Raw genomic sequence first — 22,220 nt, 5'->3', positions numbered from 1 at the left:
TGCTGTCATCTGCAGTAAAACCTCTGAACGGGATAAGCAGCAAGCAAGCCACTTGTGACTTGCTTCTAGACTTCTACAAACCACTGTCTTCTATAATGCATTAATCAGCAGTAAAAAATAGAAGATTATTGGCCTACTTGTACAACAAGATCAAGGAGACTTGTTAGAGCTCTGTGTGCTTGAACTGCTGTCATTCAATAGCGTGGCTTTGCTACCATAATACTTTGTCTGCAGAACTTCCTCCTTCAAGGGTAGTATTACAGAGGTTATAGAATTTAACTTTACATTTCAGAAGGTATTTTGCAAAAAAACCCCACCCACAACCAGAACAAAAACCACCATGACAACAAATATTTTAAAATTAAACTTCATGAATAGATCACGTAATTTTTGTCTTTTGTCTCATTACAGAAAATCATTCCACTGACCTGAAACTGAAGACAACTTGCAGCTTTTATGCCCATACGAAAGACAATTTTAAACACAAGCACTGCAGTTTTCAAAGGCTTCTGACTCTGAGCTATAGATTTCTTGTATCTTAAATGAGTCTGTTTAACAGAAGTAAAAACCCCATAAAAATCACTTTCCATGAATTAAAAAAAACAAAAAACAAAAAACAACCCTAAACTTCTGAATGCTTCTGGTACAGCAGTGTGGGTTTCTGATCACACCAGGTCGTTCTCAATAGCTGATGTGACTCCTCAGTTTGTTTAGACCTGTTTTCTGGACTTTTCCTGCCCTGCAGAGACAGTCGGTAGTTTCACAGCACTCTGAACCTTCACTTTCCGCTCTTAGCAGCAGAATTAATGGCCTCCATTATATGGGGTTGTGCTGGGGAGGGAAAGCAGGTCTGTAAAGTGGTGACCCTGCTGCCCAGGTAAACTGAACTCCTGTAGACTGTTCACAGCAGATTCACATAGTTTAGGTGTGCAGGGATCAGTCACAGAATAGCCTGTCTGCTTCTAGGGTAGAATATCTGTCATCACTGAATGACTTGAATAGTTGGATGAGTATTTCTAGTCAGGTAAGAAATATGTGGAAAATCGTTAACAATAATTACTGTCCTCTCAGGGAAAGTAAAAGATGAGTATTTTCACTAGTAACACAGATAATGCTTAGTCTAGTAGTTAAATATTTTAATTTTTAACCTTTTCTACTTAGGTCTTCAAACTTTAAGCCTTGGCACTACAATTAGGTCTGTATTCTGTGCTCTTTGTGTTGCATGAAGTTATCTCCCCATGTCTTTCTAGGGCTGTGTCTGGCATCACACGGGTTTTGGCCATGCAGTTGCACTATGCTGTTTCCAGCTGTGTCTCAGAAATAGGTAATAGCTTGTAGAGGGTCATTGCTGGCTGCCTAGCCAGAGTCTGTAGGTAATAGGTGATGTAATAAATCAAAGATCCTATCAGTAGATGTGGGATATAGGTGCTAGTGGAAAGCTTGCTTATGATTTAAGTACTTACCTTAATTTCAGGTACTGTCCTGTGCAAGTCTACACGTTCCTAATGTACAGGACACAAAGCTGTATTTTATTCTTGTTCCCTAAGACAGTCTAATGCCTTATTTCTTCTACATAAGGTGCAGTTGCTTGCAGAAGACTATTATTTTTTAGTATAAACTAATGCCTTCTTTCCTACCATTGAAGAGGTCTTAATGCATGCCTGAATGCAATCTTCTGCTGTCTAGGTCTGTAGAGACTCTAGGAGGTGTGCTGTAGCATGCTGATGAAACTCTAACCGCTGAGATGACTAGAGTATCTGTTTCTGGTGATACCTTTTTTTGCTGATGTGATTGGGATCAGTGTGCTTGACGTATTACCTGAAAGTGAAGAATTCAATAATACTTATTCATCTAACGGAGGTAGTGAACTGCCACAATTAACTTTAAAACCTGCAAGCAGTAAAGTCACATGATGTTGTGCACCCTAACTTCATCTGGGATGAAGACAGAGAAAGGTTGGAACATAGCTCAGGAGAGAATTGTTGGAAAGCTAGTACTGTTGGACAAAAGAGTCAGACCAGTGTTGCTGTCAGCATGTACTAATATAATATGAGGTTTGGGGGTTTTTGTTGTTTTGTTTGTTTGTTTTTTAATACAGAACGTAAGCACTGAACTTGCTGTTTGTCACATCGGTGACTTGCAGCCTGGTGCGCTGAGAGCTTGGCCATGCTACAAACTTTTTCATCTTACTTGTAGCGCCTAACACCTTTCTTTTCTCTCTTACAGACTTGATCCAAGCAACTAATGAAACAAACGTTAATATTCCTCAGATGGCTGATACGCTTTTTGAGCGAGCAACAAATAGTAGCTGGGTGGTTGTATTCAAAGCCTTAGTTACCACACATCATCTAATGGTTCATGGCAATGAGGTAAGTGTAATCAGCTTTCTCTGGAGACCACATTGACACTGAGTAGATTCCAAGCCAAAAACTCTAGTAACACAAAGGCATCTCGTCTAACCAGTAAGGACCTGAGAAAAAAGGGCAAGAATGACTCTTGGTGAACCTTTAACAACATAGTTGGAGGCATGCCAGTTATCTGTTTCTTCATTTACAAAACCGTAGCATAAGAGCAAACAGCAGCCTGTTCCAGGACGTTGGCAATTTATGCATTATCTGAAAACAGAGCTACATAGGATTAAAAACTACCTGGGACTTTTTGACTAGAGTCAAAGTTGATGTTCTGGCACATGTGTTCTGCCATCCAAATAGCTGCCCTCTCTACATGAGTGTTAAAATCTTCCTAGAGCTGTAAATTTAACTTGATAACCTTTTGGATTGTGTTTTCCTTGCCCTTGCTTTTTATTGACCGTATAGACTGCTATTTCTGCGTAAAAACGAAAAGCATACTTAAAGAGCTTTAGGATTACTGTGAAACAATTCCTTCCTGGATGTATATAAAGTGTTTTCATGCAGTGAACTTCTCCAGTGTCACAGCATAAATTTTTATGCCTGTCCTTTTTCTGTTCCAAGTTTTGGCTGATACTCTGATTTGCTTTTTGTAACTGTTTCAGGCTGTTAGTCCCTGTAGTTGATGTTGGGCCTGCTTGTTATTAAAACAGACCCTCAGTTTGGCTGAAACTAGGGGCTGCTGGATTGAAAAGTCTGGGACTAGCCTGGATATACTGCTTTGTAAGCAAATAAATCTTGTGCTTCCTCAAATCTCTGAGAATTAACCTTTTTTATTGCTCCTTCCACAGTCTGGTTTGTATTTTGCACAGGATCTATGTGTACAGTGGGATATTTAGTAGAGATTCAGGCTAAATGTAATAATTCTGAATGGATGAAAAAGGTTTTCAGGAAGTTATTGCAGGCTAAACCAAAAATTTGGTTTTCACATGTGTATGCTGTAACTAGACTGGTAATCTTCCTGCTAGGAGGTAGAAAGCCTTCAGATACAGCCTGTGATAAGAAAGTAACTTTGTGTTGCAGAGATTTATTCAGTACCTGGCATCTAGAAACACATTGTTCAATCTCAGCAATTTTCTGGACAAAAGTGGATCTCACGGTAAGCCTACTCATGTCTATAATCTTAACAAGATTCTAAATAAGATACTATTGTTAATTTGGTCCTTCATTCATAAGATGCAAATAATATAAAAATGTGCTACTGAAGCCTTTTTATAAGTACTTAATGAATACAGGACTGGACAACTTCAAAACAATGTTTCTTGGTTCCTGCAAAATTTTTACTCAAAAGCTGAAACTGTACAACTCCCTTAGAAAGTGCTGGTTGAAGTCAGGACCAGGTCAGTTATCTCCTTAATTGTTATGGGAGTTAAGGATGAAATAGATAACTTTCCATTTAGTTTTTTGGGGTTTGCTCAATCTTAAATGGCAATTTGATTGCCTGGGGACACTGCACTTTTTAGGAATTGTCTAGAAGTGTTTAACTGGGAGTGGGGAGAAGGCACCAAAAGAACTACCTGGTTTTGATTTGAGTAGTGAATTTAGAAAGGTCTAGACAGAAATTAAGGAGTTCTCTCTAAAGCTTAAAAGTCCGCTTTTCTACCTTGACTCTGGAATTAATAGTGAATTTTACTGTTCCTTCACTTAACAGAAGAAAAGCTTGTTGCGTGGTAGTTCTACTAGAGAAGAGAGAAAACTTATAGTTCTGCAGCTATGCAAGAATATTTGTAGACTGTATGCAGGAATGCTACAATAATGGGCAAGATCAAAGCAATGCCACATTACTCCCATCTCTTAATGGAGACATGTGACACCAAAAAGACTCGAACATCTTTTAGAAGTGGTGACACAGGGCAGGAACAAAGCCAAACAAATATTAAAACTGCGTTTGTCTAAGTAAAGCATGCTGTGCATGCTCAAAGATACTGGTATTTGGCAACAATGAATTCTGTTAAATGCATACTTTTGTGTTCTTTGCCACTTTCTTTAAACTTAAATTGCCATTTCATAGATAATGCAACAATGTGTCATAGATAATAAGGCATCAGAGTTGGTAGTGTTAAGCCTAAGTTGTCAGAGATGGTTAATGTTGAGATACTAGGGAAAAATACAGTCAATGACTAAGTTGAGGGGTGTGGATTTTAATAAAGGTAGCAAAAAGGGAGTTGTACTAAAGAGGAGGATGAGTTGTCTTCTGGACAGATTTCTGTAGCTTAGAGGAAGAAACTTTGAAGGATAGACCTGAAGGATAGACTGTAATACTAACTTCAGAAGTCTTATAAGCTTGAAGGTCACTGAAGTTTAAGGCTTCTTGTACAGTATTATGTACCTTGAAGATCTCTGGTGTAGCAGTTCAAAGAAGGTGCTAATCTCTGTGAATGCTATCATAATTTCTTTGTTCTGGTAAACCTAGTCAGGGGAATTTTGATGGTCCATGTAAGAGTTGGAGGGACTGACATAGATAAAATAGCAGGAGCGTTTAAGTTGAAATCAGTCTTTATCCTGGAAGTCATGTACCAGTTAAATAAAACTTTTTTGTGAAAATATCATTTTTACCCATTAATAAGGGTCTTGCTAATTTTGTCATCAAGTAATGTTACCAGATAACTGTGTAGGAGCCACTAGCAGGTTTCCCCAGGAACCATGCCACTGGTGCACTGGATGAATCTGTTAGAAGTAGAGGACAGTGGTAGATTGTTATGGTGCAGCACTGCTGCTTTTTCTTCAGAAGCTGGAAGATGTCTTCTGATGCCTGTTCTGTATGTGGAGTTGAATAGCGCAGAAGAGATCACATAACCTTAGGGTCTATTGACTATGTTATCGTTTACTTAAAGAACCTCCAAACAAGTGTGAACATTGCATGTAAAATGTGTAACTGTTTTTTGCAGGTTATGACATGTCCACCTTTATAAGGCGTTATAGTAGATACTTGAATGAAAAAGCATTTTCCTACAGACAAATGGCATTCGACTTTGCAAGAGTGAAGAAAGGGTAAGCAAAGTTTAGATATGTAAACTGATAGTGTTGCCTGATCCATGAAAATCTTGCTTGTGGTGTTATGCTTGATTTTAGTCTTAATGGCTTTGTTATGTTTTTTCTTTAGCCACAATGAAACACCAAAATGGTTGAATTTCTTAAGTATTTGTAATGTGTTAAAAATTGCACAAGGAGGAGAGGAAAGACTGTGGGTAGTAAGGCAAATTAGGTAGAAGACTAAAGTAAGGTGCCTTGCAGAACTGGAGCTTTTAGTGCTAGGTGTTAAATCCGGCTCTTATTAAACTGTGTTGTAGTGAGACTGTGCTTAGGATTTGGAGAAGGAAGTGCTCTGAAACTTTATTTAGGATGTTTCATTACTCTCTAGACACTTTCCATAAGAAAGATAACTGATTGTAAAGGAAAACTGAAGTGAACACCTGAACGTTGTAGCAGGCCACACAGCAAACAGTTATAAACTGAATAAAGTTGTAAACTACTGGGTTTATTTCCCACACGGACTGTGGTTGTTTTTTTTTTTTTTAAAAAAGTTAACGCAGCCCAGAGTAATATGTTGGTACTTATCAGAACATTTTTTTGTGGGGAATTGACCTTAACTGGGTGCCAGATGCCCACCAAAGCTGCTGTATTGCTCCCCTCAACTGAACAGGGGGGAGAAAATATAACAAAAACTTGTGGGTAGAGTTAAGGACAGGGAGAGATCATTCACTAATTACCGTCACAGGCAGAACAGGCTCAACCTGGGAAAGTAACTGTTTATTGCTATTCAAATCAGAGTAGGATAATGAGAAATAAAACAAATCTTAAAACACCTTCCCCCCCCCACCCCCTCCCTTCTTCCTGGGGTTAACTTTACTCCTGATTCTCACTACCTCCTCCCCCCAGGTGCCTCAGGGGGATGGAGAATGGGAGTTGTGAGCAGTTTGTCACACATTGTCTCTGCTCCTTCCTCCTCAAGGGGAGGATTCCGGATTCCTCACACTCTTCCCCTGCTCCAGCGTGGGGTCCCTCCCATGGGAGACAGTCCTCCACAAACTTCTCCAACATGGGTCCTTCCCATGGGCTGCAGCTCTTCACAAACTGCTGCAGCGTGGGTCCCTTCCATGGGTGCAGTCCTTCAGGAACAGACTGTTCCAGTGTGGGTTCCCCACAGGTCACAAGTGCTGCCAGCAAACTTGCTCACAGGTCCTGCCAGGAGTGGCCGTCCCATGGGGTGATCCCCCATTTGGGCATCCACCTGCTCTGGCATGGGGTCTTCCATGGGCTGCAGGTGGATCTCTGCTCCACCGTTAACCTCCATGGGCTGCAGGGGCACAGCCTGCCTCACCATGCTCTTCATCAGGGGCTGCAGGGGACCCTCTGCTCCAGCACCTGGAGCACCTCTTCCCCTCCTTCACTGACCTTGGTGTCTGCAGTGTTGTTTCTCTCACATGTTCTTGCTCCTGTCTCAAGCTGCAATTGCTCTCCCACAGCAATTGTTTTTCCCCTTTCTTAAATATGTTATCACAGAGGCACTACCACTGTTGCCTTGGCCAGTGGTGGGTCCATCTTGGAGCCAACTGACACTGGCTCTATCAGACACAGGGTAAGCTTCTAGCAGCTTCTCACAGAAACCACCCCTGTAGCCCCCCTGCTATCAAAACCTTGCCATGCAAACCCAGTACAGTCTCTGACTTCTCTAACTGGGACTTTAATGGCTCTAGATTCTCAGTTGAAGCACAGACAACACAGCAAGTGGCTAAACACTCACTGAAGGTGCAGCTTAATTGACTGCATGCTAAGATGCTCCTGCTAATCATGAGTTGCATACAGGATCCTCCTGGCAGTTCCGGTGTATTCTGCAGCTTGGGATGCTGAGCTGGTAACACAGGCATTGCTGCCAGGCTTTCCTTTCCTGCTTCTCAAACTACCAGAAGGTATAGGGCCTACTATGACACCTTTGCTGTATAACTGGATGCCATTCCCATAGTGGGGACTAGAGTAGTTCTCTCTTGAACCTAACTGGAATATGAATCACTAAGAAGGTGGTAGCTAGTTGTATTGATATCTCAGGCAAGCTTTGATCTAGCAGGCTGCTGTAGTGTTAGCATTTTAAGTTCTGTTTGTCACCTGGTGCCTTTGAACACTTCATGTTAAATAAACTTAAGTTTTGTTGCTGGGAATCCTTCTATTCCTGCCTTGCTATATGTTCCTGGAAAGGCTTTCTATGCATGTTATTTCTGGTGCTTAAAACAAGGTGCTGCCTCAGAGTGTAGCATAAAATATATAAGAATAGTGGTATGCATTTTCAGAGAGGAGATGCTATACCTGTCAGTGGCCAGAACGGGGCAATACATAATGGTGGATGTACAGGTTTATGATATTCAGAGATAAAAACGTGCATGCGTGAAGACTGCTATAAGACTATAGGTGGCAATTAGGGAAGGCTACACATACATGACTGCTGTGTGATCCAGTTGGAGTAATGATTCAGGACTGATAAGGCAGGTCAAAGTCAGTGGAAGTGCTATGAAGGAGTAATGGAATTAATTAGTACTCGGGAATACTGAGGAAAGAGGCTCTGAGCAAAGATTGCCCTGATTTAAATTGTCACTGAATCAACATGCATATATTGTGGCACTTAATGGGGAAAAAACCCAACCTGTAGAGTTTTTTTTATTTCAGTGACCACAGACAGGTCAGCAATGAGTTGTCACTAGTTATTCATAACAAACCTAATGCACAAAGACTTTCAGTTGTCTAAGTACTTCTGTGACAGTATTTCTTGTCAAGTTATTTAAACTCTTAGTGTCTTCTTTCCATTAAGAGATCAATCTCTTGCATTCATCACTCTAACACAAAACCTTTTCCTCACCTGCTGTCAGGGAGGGTGACTGGAATGAAGTATTTTTCATGCCAGCTCTCATGATGGTGTGAGAAGCAGGAGAATCAGACAGTGCTCCAGACATTTGAAATGGATTGTAGCTGCTTTAAGCTTAAATTTAGACAATGAATCAGTTTGGGAGAAGGGAGAGGGGAAACTCCGTGTCTTCTAATCTGTATTCCCTCTTGCAGAGCTGATGGTGTAATGAGAACAATGGCTCCTGAAAAGCTGCTGAAGAGTATGCCAATATTACAGGAACAAATTGATGCACTACTTGAATTCGATGTATGTATTGAAGCTGACCCAGCATTAACACTGGGCACTGAGTTATACATGCTGTGTTGTAATGAACATGTTTTACCTTGTAGGTAATGCTTTACCATGTGGGCCAAAAAATCCCCTTTTCAGTGTCCCACTGAGGTAGTGTGGTGAAGGGTGGCCCTTCCCTATATGTATGAAATGTGAAGATTACACTTATTTTTTTTCTTTGTAGTGAGGGTAGAGGAACAGCATGGGAAATGAGGGGCATTGAGGAATGCTGACTTGGAGCTTGAAGTTTCATCTTCTGCATCAGTGAGGGGAAGAAATGGACAAAACAAGGAAACTGAAGAATCTTTTTTTCTGTCTCTTGGCAATCAACTTTTTAGGGGGAGGAAAAAAGCCGTTAAAATACCACATGTACATGGTTTGGCTTCCTCAAAATCTCCATCCTGTTTTCAGCTGTAAACTAAATTGGCTAAACTTTATTCTAGACTGTTCATAGAAATAAGTGTCTACAATATATTTACAATGTTATGAATGTTGGTGAGATTTCTTATCTGCCTAAAGGATAAAAACAGGAGTTAGTTGTTGTAGGAGGTACAGTGTAACGTTGCAAAGAGGTCTCTGAAGGAATTTATCTTGAAATTCTTCTGTTCTTGGTGGGCAGAAGGACACACTCCCAGGCAGAATGCAGGGCCCACCACAGCTTTCAGAGGAAAGCCTTAGAAGTACATGTCTCACTAATGACATAGAAATTGATAGTGGTCTCAGAAGAGGAGGTATTTTTAATAAAAGAAAGATATTTTAATAAATGAGCACTTATCTTCTGCCCAAGTTAATGCGAGAACTGGAAGGGTCTTGACATCATTAACCCAACTGTATGATCTAGAAGACTTCTGAGGTTTTGTTAAGCTCTGCTGTGAACTGACATCTTTTGTCCAGTTTCATTAAAGCTTTGTGATAGGTGAAGGGGTCAAGACTAAGATGTTTACTGTTGATGGGGATGCTCCTCTGCTGTAGTGAATTGTTTTGGAGTGGTGACAAACGCAATCCTTGATCTGCTAACAGAAACCTTTCTTTGGTTTCTTTGTGTGAAAGCTTGTATTCAGATTCTATCTGTAACAGTATCAGATACCTGGTGCAAGCTAAAACTTCTGATTGCATTCAGTACATCTGTTAGAAATAACTGGTATTTTATTTGTAGGTTCATCCAAATGAACTGACAAATGGTGTCATAAATGCTGCATTCATGCTTCTATTTAAAGATCTTATCAAACTTTTTGCTTGCTACAATGATGGGGTTATTAACTTACTAGGTAAGTAACCTGGTGTCTGTATCTCATATACCCTGAGCAAGTGAAAAACAAGTTTCATATCTGCTTCAGTTTTTTTACTTAACTTTCGTTAAAACTACATTTTTCTTGACTGTTCTGTTCTGAAGTGAGAGAAAACTTTATACCATAACCTCTTACATTAACGTTTATCTGAGGCTGTATTGTCATATGCCCTTAAAATTGTACAGATGTCTACTTAAAGACACTGAGCATCTCTGTGCTTAAAGAAATGCACAGTGCTGTGTGAGCTTGCATAATATGTTCTGCAAGGTTAGCAAAGCAACTTTTGCTCTTTGACTGCATTTTTAAGATGCCCAGGTTCTGCTGTTATATATGCCATATGGTAGCCTTATATGAAGTAATATACTCCTGAATAACGTTCCTGACATATCTGAAAGCATGACTGCCAAGGCTGGATCCCCTCCAGAACCCTACCTGATGTGAGCCTATGAAGTCTATAGGAAGCTGTGAGCATGTTCTGAAGCTCAGACAGCTTAGCATGATCACCAGCATAACACACCTTAAGCTGTCCCTGCAAAAGGCTTTGTTATGAAGTCTAAAACCATGAGTTGCTGTAAACTGCAGCAAACGTAACTGGACCTGTAGAAAATGAACTTCAACTATTAAAACTTGCCTGGTCTATACTTCAGCTGATCTATAAAGACAGCTAAAAACTGAGATTGCTTGGCCAGCATGACTGACCTAAAACTCTGGTTGCAACTAGAACAGGAAGAAACACAGAGGTTACAGAGACTGAACAGGCAAAAAGATGTTTCTGAGCTGTAAAGCTCAAACAGTTTTTTTGTATCCATGTTGCAATGCTTTCTGGTGGTTTCACAGAAGTAAGTCCCAGGTATTTTGACTGAAACTATAGGCATGGGAAACTCACGGAGCAGATAACAAATGTGTTGAGCATACCAATTGGATTGAGATTTCGCTGTCTGCTGCTACTAAAAGCATAAGTTCAGGGTGAAATATGTGGCCGTTGTGCTTGATAATGGGCATGAACCAACTTTAGAGAGTTACTCAAGTAGAAAAAGTACTGTTTTTTGGAGTAAAGACAACTTAGGAGAGGACATTAACACATGTTTAAGTATCCTTAATTACTTTGAATTTTAAGTTTGGGAGATACTTCAGCTGCTTACGTTTTATCTTTAAAAACCTTGTTTACATCACACACAATGCGATGGCTGATTGGGGTTCAATTTTCCAGTCTATATAATTCTTTAGCAGCTCAGCAAGTCCAGCTTCTAAATTCTACTGAGGACTAGGAACGCCACTAGATTAACATCCCAGTAGAAAAATGTTAATATGGTGAAATATTCCTGAAACGTGGTTTTCCTGAAAACTAGAGTTGCTGATGAATGCAGACCTAATGTAAGATATCTTAACTGAAATTTGTCAAATTATTTCTCTAGAGAAATTTTTTGAAATGAAAAAGGGCCAATGTAAAGATGCTCTTGAAATCTACAAACGATTTCTTACTCGAATGACCAGAGTATCAGAGTTTCTTAAAGTTGCAGAGGTAAGTGACTTCTAGTCTTCTGGAGCCTGGCACTTAAGTATTTTGTGAATTTTTTTAGCACTGATGTAAAATATTAATTGTAATTGTTAAGCATCTGACTCTCTGTGTATAAATGTGAGGCAGTGTAGAAGTTCCTGGATCTGCTTGTTCAGCTCTTCTTGAAGTAGTTAAGCCCTGTTTAGGACTTCCACATGTCTCTACTCTGCAGCCAGCCTCAACTTTCCTGGTGATATAACAGATGTCATGACCTCAACCATATTAATATTTCTTGGAAATTCATGCTTCTAGGACAGGGTTGAACATCAGAGGAAGATAGAGCAATTAGGAATAAAAACAAAATGATTTTATAAGTCTGCTTGTTAAGTCTTTGTAGCCAACTACAAGTTAAATGGAATGTGAGATTTTCCTGGTTTTGATCCTTGTTATCATCCTTTTATGTGGATAATAGAAATATTACATGGTTAATTAACTCTTTTGCTGGGCTCTCATTTGTGGCAGTTGGCTCCTTGGCACAAGATGCACATTTTCCGTGTTTCATGCTTCATTATAATGGACAGCAGTAATGAGCTGAATAAAAATTTTGTTTCTTTGCTAGTTTACTTAACTATCTATGAAGGAGCCTGCTAGACTCTGGAATGGCATGTAATGTCTGATATGGATGTTGAACTTGAGGGAGTGAAGTATTTTAGACACCTATAGGTCAGTTTTGCAGGACTGGGATTATAGTGACTATACTTCAGGATTACTAGGTGCAGTGGAGCTTGTTCTGCAAAAACTAAGCCAACAGGCACTTTGAAGAGCCATAGTGAAGCAACAGGAACTAATGGAAGATTGTAGACTTAAATCTCATCTTGCTGTATTTGAAATGCTAGGAAGGAAGTGTGGCACAACAAAGTGACTTGAAGTTTAGCATTTTTTAAGTGATGTCTTCCAGGATTTGCTATCTGGCTGAATTTCGGAGAACTTCATTAGATTAATCAGGTATCTGGACAGTATGTGTTTAGCAGTTCACTAATGCTGGCCTCCAAGACAACAGTGTATAACCAGAAAGCACTGCCTGACTTGCAGTATGGAGTATGAACTTTACCTGGGTGGAATTGAACTCCTTTTTTTTTTTTTTTCTTTTAATGGGTATTTACTTTATTATTAAAAAAAAAGACTGCTGCAGATTGTTGAAGAAATTAATGCAATTAATGCATGCTGCAGTGGAATAATGCACTATATTTTACTCTTTTATACCCACAGCAAGTTGGAATTGACAAAGGCGATATCCCTGATCTTACACAGGTAAGCTTCTGTCCTGGTTTTGGCTGGGGTAAAACTAATTTTTCTTCTTAGCAGCTAGAATAGTGCTGTGTTTTGGATTCTATATGGGATTTGGTATGAGAAGAATGTTGGTAATATACTGATGGTTTTACTTGTCGCTAAGAAATCAAGGACATGTCAGCTTCCCGTGTGCTGCTAGTGTGCAAGAAGCTGGGAGGGAGCAGAGCCAGAGTACAGGACCCAAATTGGCCAATGGAATATTCCATATCATGCAACGTCATGCTCAGTGTGTAGATGAAGGTGGGCTGGGAAGCTCGCTCTCTCTTTCCAGGATTGCTGTTTCAAGATTTTTCTCTTCTCTGGGATCGCTAACTGGGAGTGGGATGGGCACTGGTCAGCGGGTGGTGAGCAATCACATCATGCATTACTCGTTTGTATTTGCTATCATTATTATTTTTGATTTTTTTTAAATTTCAATTATTAAATTGTTTTTATCTCAACCTATGTGTCTCCTTACCATTACTGCTCCAATTTTCTCCCCCATCCCCGTGGCTGGTGAAAGATGAGCGAGCAGCTGCGTGATGTTTGGCTGTTGGCTGGGTTTAGACCATAACAGCTTCTCTTGTAGTCTTTTTGGATCTGTGTAATAACTAAAAGTTCTGTAATTAGCACACCAGGAGTGTAAGTGTTGGTATTTACATAAAAGTCATGCCACTAACATTGTAAAGCCTTCCCAACTTGCAAATAAGAACTGCCCAAAGCTATTTTTGAAGACTGATATAACTAAAATAATATCTTTTATGATGACTTTTGACCTATAGTTGAAGGGTAGGCTGTTTTGCTTTTTCCTTGCTAAAGGACAGATTTTTGCAGCTTATAGCTCAAGTTCATTTTTGCCAACAGACTGCATAGCAATTGTGGTGTGACTTGCTTCATAATCTGACCCTGACACGTCTTGGTCCAGAGATTGAATTCAGAGCAGCACTAGCTGTCTTGGTCTACGTATAGTGAACTGCAAGTTTAAATGCAGAAGTTGTGATTTGATTGCTGAATGCATCAAAACTTTTAACATAAAAATTCACTTATGCTGTAGCTGCTTAAATTCTATTGTGCTGGTCTATTTTCAATATCACTTGCAAACTGACCTGAGTGCCTGGCTTTGTGTTTAATGTGAAAAGGATATTTACTTGGAGAAGAGATCCATGCTGAAGAGTTCACTCATGTCAGTTTTGATGCCAGTAAAATTGGAACAGAAGAGCAGCCCAAACCACTTAACACCTGTAAATCCTAAGCATTCATAACCTATGAATGTGTAGTCTCAAAAGCCTGGTTTAAATCAGCATCAGAATAGTGGTTCTCTTGGTTAAAAAGCCAGTTAAAAATTTTGAAAGTGTGACATGATGTGAAGGTGGAGAGTATTAATCTTTATGGGTTTCAGATACTACGGAGCAATGAAGTCTGGCCACTCTTTCAGCAGAGGAAAGCTTAGACTTCTAGCAGCATGTGGAATACCAAACCCAGTTCTGAAATAGCTGAAGTATTGTGTTTACCTAACTCTGCACCTCAGGGGCTCTTTTTTAACAAGGTCCAGTCAGTCATGAATGAAGAAGTCCTTGAACCAGAATAACTCACCTTAAGCTCAGTTAATGAAATATGCTTTATAAATTCCTGTAGCACTTTGTTTCTGTTTGTGTTGCATCAGCCTTCTGGAAAGGCTTCCTGCTGGGACTGCACAAGCCCTGTTCTGCATAATCAGTCAGTGCTGCACTTGGCTCAGCAGCACCTTAGTTACTGCTACCAGAGGGTCCCCTTCACCTCATGAACCAATGCTTTAAAATAGAAAAGAATAGAATAGTTCCTTTGGAAGGAAGGGATCTACAACGATCATCTAGTCCAACTGCCTGACCACTTCAGTGGTCTTCTCAAGTAGTCCCTCATAGCTGTGTTCTCACAAAGGCTGTTTGGTACTCACTTACTAAGGCTAATCTGCAATATGCTGTAGATTGTGTGTAAGACCTAAGCAGTGTATTTCAGTGAGAAATAAACAAACGATGAATAATAAAACTAAATTTCAGTGAATAAATAATATATGATTGTATATAATACTAATGGTATACCTAAATTCCTAAAGCAAGCCATGGCAATAGTCAGTAGTATTCAACAAGAAGTGGATTGTGTAAATCCAAACAAGTGGTCACAGTACTGAATAACAAGCTCATAGCTTTCAACTTTGGACTTTATAGTTTGTCTGCAAGGTTTTGGAGGCTGAGGAGTCATCTTAGCAACTAAAGAGCTTGGCTCATTTTTATTTATTAACAGTTCTTAAAGTATGGCAGCTTTCCCCAAATACCTAGTGGGGGAACCCATATCTAAGGTTCCACCATGATGCTGACTGATAGAATAATTTAATGTTGAAGCAGTATCTAGAAGTTAAGCAATGTTCAGTGTTGCAAATCAGATACCAGGCAATATTTAATTTCCAAATTGTATCTGGGTAGAAGTTTTCTGAAGCTTCCTCTGTGAATTCTATTTGATAGATGAGTTTCATATTACTCTGTTGGCTTTTAAGAAACCTGTGAATAATATATTGGAAAGCTATTTAAAGTGTGTAGAGGTAACTGGTAACAGGAAATAGTGGATTTTTTTTTTTGAAACATAGCTTTCTGTTTACATGTTTAAGTAGGCACAACTTGTATCTTATGCTATAGCCTTTTTGAATACATAGAGATCTGAATCTTTTTTCTCTTTCTTTTTTTTTCTTAGCAAATGACAGCCTTTGCTCATCTTTTTCTTGCTGCTGGAGAATTCTTGTAACTAAGTCACTTGTGTTTAACCAAATTATTTTTTGTGCTCAAATTAGTTGAAAATTAATAAATATGCCTATAAAAGCAGCAATGGTTAAGGTGTTTCTGCATTGTGTATGTAGGTGGGACATATTTAAACTCAAGCTATCATTTTAGGATTTTTGAGCATTTTCAGTTTCTGCATGTGTGATGTTACCTTACTGCTCAGTTTTAATGCCAAAATTAATATGCAGACACTGTAAGTACACTTAGCTGTGCATTCGTATTAGCAGATACTAAGCATTCTGAAACATCTGATTTAGCCAGTCAGCTGGTTTTCGGCATACTGTACATGGAAGCAGTGGATAGTCTGTTTTCAAGCATCGCAAACTGACTTCTTTGATGCATATATGTGCTCTGAAATTAAAGACGTTATTTATGAAAAACACTGTAGGTATTGCTGTCAGGAATTGTGGTTGATTTGAAAGAGACTGATAAAGAGAATTCCCCATTTAAAGACTGTACCATTGATGAACCGGTAACCCTGATGAAATACTTGACTGTTATATGTTACTGTATCTCTCAAGGGTTTCCTTGCTTGTTGATCTTGTAGGATTCTATTTCTCTGGACTCTGTTTTTATACTGGAGTAGCTAAGCACACTGTCCTTTGCATTTACAATTGTTTTTCCTATCTACCATTGTAACAGCAAGTGCATGCCTGGGGGTATTGCCTGGCCACAAAATGTTGCTTAAAATAAAACCTAAGATCAGGAAGGCTTGAAAAAGCTTAGTTTTTGCAGATGTCTAAAATAGTAATCTTTTTGAATTTTGAGTTAGCTGTTGGGCTTAGTATCTTGCACCTGGCTACCATTTTGAGAAGAAACAGCTATAAAATTTTGTGATGTTGGGAGCCTTGAACCAAAGATAGCTGCTTTTTGGGGGCATTGGAAGGGACTTTTAGTTTTTGTTTAGACTGCAAATATTATCTAACCCTCTGATCATGAAAGAGGTGTTGGAGGTCTGACTAAAAGCAAAACTGAAAGGATGATCTTGAACATATTACTCTTAAAATTAACCCTGTGGATGCCTGTGCTGTTGTCAATGTTTAACACTGACTCAAAGCATGATGAGCAACACATCCTGGATTTAGGCTTCAGGTGCCGTTTAGTAGAGGTAAATGTTTTCTCTCTGCAAATCTGGACACAGTATTATCTTTGAGAAGCTGTCTTTCCCTCAATACTTCTAGCATGGAAATCCACTATTTTCACAGCGTTGTAGATAAAATAACAGCATGAGCATGCACATGGTGGACTTCAGGGGAGTTGGTACTGGATTTCAAAGTATTAGGTCAATGCAGTGTGTTTAGAAGTGTGTCTGTCTCTTTGCTTTCAAGGCTCCTAGCAGTCTCATGGAGACCCTTGAGCAACATCTAAACTCACTGGAAGGAAAAAAACCTGGCAACAAGTAGGTATATATGTTGTACCATGTATCAAGTCGTAACAGTAACAATGTGAGACTAGCTGATGTTTAGATTTGCCTCCCCCAACCTCCTTTTGTATCTTATCTGGAAACTAAGCTGTGGTAAGACTAGGTTTTTCCTTTCCCTTACGAAGTAATCTTAATGGCAACTGTTTTTTTTCTTACTGGGGGGTGAGGGGGAAACAACACACTGAACAACTAGACACTTTCCAAAATGAAATAAAATTAACTGTGGAAAACTCCTAGAAGGAACTGTTTTTCCCTGCTGCTAAGGCTTTTATCATCAAAATGTATTTGTTTTCTAATGGCTTTGCATCTTCTTACTAGATACGTGTCATGACTAAGTCTAGGATGGATTAAGCTAAACCTGTGTTTTCTCTTTTACTGTTGCTTTCCTTGCAATTTAGCGAAGGGTAAGTACATATGTTTACATATCACTTGCATGCAGACATGTGGGGTTTTTTTTAAGATGTCTTGAACACTTAGAAATAGATATCTTCTTTAAATTGTACCTAAATTGTTGCTTGCTTTTGTATATAGTCAAGTTCTTTTTGGTTGTTTCTGTCATAGCTCCAGATCTTCTAATCAGTTCTACAGCTCCTAGGACTTACTCAATCCAAGTAACCTGTAGGATGGATACTAGTGCAATACTGGTGCAGTTTTAACTTCAACTCCTCCTTTCATCTCTTAGATCAAAGCTCTAAAAATATGTAGCAATATATTCATACCTCATAATGGTGAGAGTAAACAAATGCAGTTATGTACAGTTTAACTTACTTAAGATTAAGGCGCTCTCAGTTAGTTTTAGTGCGGTTTTCTTGCATGTGGGAGAACTTTCAGCTTGGGCTTTCCAACTGTTTCCATACTTTTAAATATCATTATTTTAAAGTAACTCTGACTTTCTTTAAAAGAAGAGTAGACTTTGAAAATTCACTGACACATCCTCAGAAGACTTGTGTTAGATAACTGCTTCCATAGTAGAGTTATTCTGCTGCTGTTGCATGATTTTATAATATGGTGGTGACATCTTGCCCCAGTAACTCTTTTCTACTGGCTCCTGTAGGCCTAAAAGCAAGACATTTGCATGCATCTCTGCCTTTCCTCCATTTAGTACAACTTATTTAAAAGGCAGAATAACCCTATGATACCAATTAGCTTAAGAGGTGAATTTAAGATTTGAAGTAAAAATTTTCATTCTTTGTCTAAAGTGGCACATGGAAGTTTGAGAAATGGGGAGGGCATGCAGTTGTAGAGATCTTCATAAAGCTGTCATGCTTAGATTTTGGCATTTTTGCAGGAGTTTGGATGACCAGAAACACAGTTTCCAAAAGTGTACTTATCTGAAACCCCCCCTTTTTTTTCTAGATCTGGGGCTCCTTCTCCTCTGAGCAAGGTAAATACTGCCAATTGCTGTACTAGTTAATTCTTGTTCAGGTGATATGCTTTAGAACATCTTAAGGGCCTAAAGAGTTAAATTTCCATCTCCTAATCTGCTTTCTAGACTTTGCTACCTTGGCCCTACATAATTGACAAAATTGGATCTTTTAATAGCCTTGTAAATAATGGCCCCATAAAAGTGCTTCACTGATCTGTAGGACTACAGTACTTATACCAGTGCAGGATGCTAAGCGGCTTTGCCAGTATTTGATGGTCATGCTTTGTGAAAGCATAAAAGATACACATATCTTTATCTCAACTTCCTTTTTTTTTTTTTCCCCTTAATCCTCATGTCAGTGAGAAACTGACTCTGTACTGTTTCTCCTCCAAATTCTTCAGTCCACTTGCAGCTTTTTAGGAGGAAATTCTGACTCTTAAAACCACATTCATGTGAAGAGCCAGGAAGAAAACTTTCATCTCATATACCTAGTTTCAGAATTGACCTTGCTTAAGGTGAGCAGTTTCACTAATTAAGAGTTGCCAGTGAAACTGTCTTGGTTTGAGTGTCAGATAAGCTAATGAGCTTTACGGTGTTAGTAATAGTAGTTCCTGGTATCCCTGAAGCATTGCCAGGTGACATAGTTCTGTGTCTAGTAACAGGTGTTGTGCCCAAAAACCTCAATGAAAACTTCAGAATCTGAGGAAGGCAGTTCAATGGTTGATTCTAGTGAAAGCTTTTAAATTTCATTCAAAAAAGCCTTTTTTAAAAAACAAAAAACTCCTGTTCAGTACTGCAGCAGTTGGTGAGAACTACATGATGGCTCAGAAAGTGTTCTTACAACTTTAACCCCCTCTTCCCCAATTTACATGAAGAATTTGGACCACTCTAGTCTCAAACCTTAGTGAAGCCTTGAGGAGAGGCTAGAAAGCTTATATCCATCTCCTGCTAGAGTTGTGATGATGGGACGGCAGTAGCAGAACTCAAAAGAAAATCACTTCAAATTTGCAATGCTTTTTCTTTGGTGGAAGTGGTCAGAAAGACAAATGGTACTAAACATAGGACTTCTTTTCATTCGTTAGGAAAAGGATCTCCCTGGCATGTGAGATGCTGTAACAAAGCTCGTAGTGTCTTTTAGAATTAAATTGACACTCTTCAAGGTAACTTGAGTCCTCAAGTGCACAGAAGAGTTGCAATATACTCTCCTGGGTGTCTGTCCTTGCCATATTTAAGGTATCTTTATCCAGAATTAGAGGAGCTAACAAAACAAAATCGTAGGCTGAGCTGTCCTTTGTGTCTTCCCAAGGACTTAACAGTTAGGACTGTTGATGGCTCTTTAAACTCTCTTCAGTCTGATGGTTTATGTACACACTTTTAACTTAGTTTCTAACCATTTCTCTTCTCCCACCATTTCTATGGTTGGAGTACTAAGGTGCTGCTGTAGACAAACAGGTATTTCATTCTGTGGACAAAATGAAGGGTCTGACAGATGTGGAAACAAACCCACAAAAATACTTTGTTCCTCCCATCTTGCAGATGGTCTTCAAACTGAGAGGAGGGAGTTTGCTGGGGAGCAAACTATTTTCTTGGAACTTGCTAAGAATCCTTTGACACATAGGAACTGTTAGTTACCCTAATTGGGATTTTAAAAGGTAGGGATTTTTAAGGCAACTCAAGATTACAAGTCTGAGTTATTTGCCTAGATGTTGGGTGAGTCTTGAACCCAAGGGGCTAAAGCTCATGTGAGACTGGCTGCTGATGTCTGCAGGTGCTCTGAATGCATGCAATAGGCATTTCCTCTTGAGCGAGGCTAGGTGGAGTCACCTTGGAGTTTCTCAACTCTACCACCCCCAGAAAACTTAGCCCAATCTTCCTTAAATTCTTTCAAAGGGGGGAACAGTTCACAATATGACCTGATGTCAAAACTGGATTTTTAAAGTATGTGAATCTGTGCATGAGTTGTTTGTGGAGAAAGGCTGGTATATTGAATGTGTATTTAAAATATTTCTCCAGTCTTCTCCAGCCACAACTGTTACATCTCCTAGTTCTACTCCAGCAAAAACTATTGATACATCTCCTCCAGTTGATCTTTTTGCAACTTCATCTACAGCTGCTCCAGTCAGGTAAGTTAAAAAGCATATTTGAGTTACTGAGGTTGATATAGATGCCAAAGTCACACTTGTAACAGGAGGCTTGCCTGCAAGATTTTGCTTACTTTACAGGTAGCGTGCAACAGTATTGAATGGGCTATATTTTTCTACCATTATAGATCACAAATGAGCTCTAACAAAAAAAAAATAAAATTAAAAAGATTGTGGCTACTCTGATTTGCTTTCAGTGCAGTAGTGACGTTGTACCATTCCCAACATAAACTTTTAATTTAATAGACTGAAGTAATACGCAAATCCAAAGTAGTGTTTGACCTTCAGTATTCTGTTTCTAAAACTGCTGAATTAAGATTCCTTTTTCTTGCTGATTTCTTCAAATCAGTTAATGAAGCACGAAAATAATGAACTTTTGGAGGTTAAAATAAAAAATAAACATTGACCTTTGAGAAAATCTGAACCTTGCTTTCAAGTCAAAACCAGAATAAAGTGCTGTTGCTCATTGTAATGAGCAGAAATAAAAGAACTCTAGACATGTAAAAGCTCTAAGCTTGAATCAAAAGTCCAAAGATGTGACTAACCTCAAGTAAATGTCAGATAAGTATTTCACTGAAGAAAGAGCTTCTATTGTTTATTAAAGTGTTCTAAATGAACAAGACCTTGTTTCCTAAGCAAGTATCGGGGTGGCTTAAGCCATGGAAGTTTTACCAGCTCTCTTCTAATGCCTGGAGATCCACGTTTCTTGCTTTCTGACATGGCACAATGAAATACTGAAGTAGAATGGAGCTTTTTTCAGTCACAGCAGTTCTTTGCTCTGTCCTTGGGGACCACCTGTGATTTTGTTTTTTGGTTTGGGGGCTTTTTGTTTGGTTTTTGTTTTGTTTTGGTTGGTTGTTTTTTTAGGATTGCAGAAGTCTCATAGATCTGGTACAATGTCATTATCAAGTAATTGAAGTAAGTTAAGGTCCCATCCTGGAGTGTAATGTACTCTTGGCACTTACTGCAGTAGAGGTGTTTATGGCCACTGCTCTAATCCTAAGGCCTGAAAAAAAAGTGTCTCTCAATGGTTTCATCGGTCATCCAAACTAAGGGTAATTCCTACAATCCAGTCTTGATTTTTCAATTTTTTAAAACTGGATTAAAATGGATTAATTCCTCCAGTATTTGATATCTCTTTTCCTTTCCTTTGCAGCTCTTCCAAACCATCCAGTGATCTTCTGGATCTTCAGCCAGATTTTGCTGCAACTGGGCAGGCGGCTCCAGCAGCCCCTGCTGGAGCAACTTCATGGGGAGGTAGAGAAACCTCACTGTCAGCATCTCTTCTTGCAGTCTCCATCTTCTTGCCTGAACTGAAACCTGGCTCTTTCTCTACTAGCACAGGATGTTCCCAGCTCGCTCCCAGGTTTCTGCTGACCTGACAGTCAGGCATCCCTTCGCAGCACAAAGCTACTCCTTTTTCCAGGGATATGCATAATAGTATAAGCTGCTTATAAGGGCCTGACTGCAAAGCTGGGGGGAGCCAGGATTATGTGACTAAAAGTGAGCAGGAAGGGGATGGCTGAAGGTGAACAGGTAGGGTAGGCACTTTAAAACAGAAGAACTAGAACTGTTCATATGCTTATTGACAAGGTGAGGGCAGAAATCAATTCTGTTCATAAAGCAAAGCCCACAGATCAGCAGGGAGAGGATCAAAAATATCTTTTAAAACAAAAATGCATCTAAAGCAAATGGTGGCAAATTAGTCATGCTGCAAGAGTGATTACCTCTGACAACCCTTAACATATACTATATTAAAGTCTTCCTTGTCTGCTTAGAATAATAATGTG

The 22,220-nt window shown here is 39.2% G+C and overlaps 1 protein-coding gene across 3 annotated transcripts in view; it reads left to right on the top strand.

Moving 5' to 3' along the window:
• The window catches only part of SNAP91 (synaptosome associated protein 91), a 73,672-nt gene that overhangs the window by 17,395 nt on the left and 34,057 nt on the right, over positions 1-22,220 (top strand). The window contains exons 3-14 of one of the 3 annotated variants that reach the window (XM_074861968.1): positions 2,227-2,369; positions 3,432-3,507; positions 5,297-5,399; positions 8,457-8,550; positions 9,731-9,842; positions 11,279-11,385; positions 12,631-12,672; positions 16,829-16,899; positions 17,322-17,327; positions 18,280-18,307; positions 20,303-20,412; positions 21,587-21,687. In XM_074861968.1, coding sequence (XP_074718069.1) covers positions 2,227-2,369; positions 3,432-3,507; positions 5,297-5,399; positions 8,457-8,550; positions 9,731-9,842; positions 11,279-11,385; positions 12,631-12,672; positions 16,829-16,899; positions 17,322-17,327; positions 18,280-18,307; positions 20,303-20,412; positions 21,587-21,687 — 993 coding nt within the window. Of the gene's footprint in view, positions 1-2,226; positions 2,370-3,431; positions 3,508-5,296; positions 5,400-8,456; positions 8,551-9,730; positions 9,843-11,278; positions 11,386-12,630; positions 12,673-16,828; positions 16,900-17,241; positions 17,299-17,321; positions 17,328-18,279; positions 18,308-20,302; positions 20,413-21,586; positions 21,688-22,220 lie in introns of those variants that run through there. The other 2 variants (XM_074861967.1, XM_074861965.1) reach the window with 2 other exon arrangements.

This window comes from Strix uralensis, chromosome 3, assembly GCF_047716275.1.
Source record: "Strix uralensis isolate ZFMK-TIS-50842 chromosome 3, bStrUra1, whole genome shotgun sequence".
Taxonomy (NCBI): domain Eukaryota; kingdom Metazoa; phylum Chordata; class Aves; order Strigiformes; family Strigidae; genus Strix; species Strix uralensis.
This window is presented reverse-complemented; position numbering and strand designations above follow the sequence as displayed.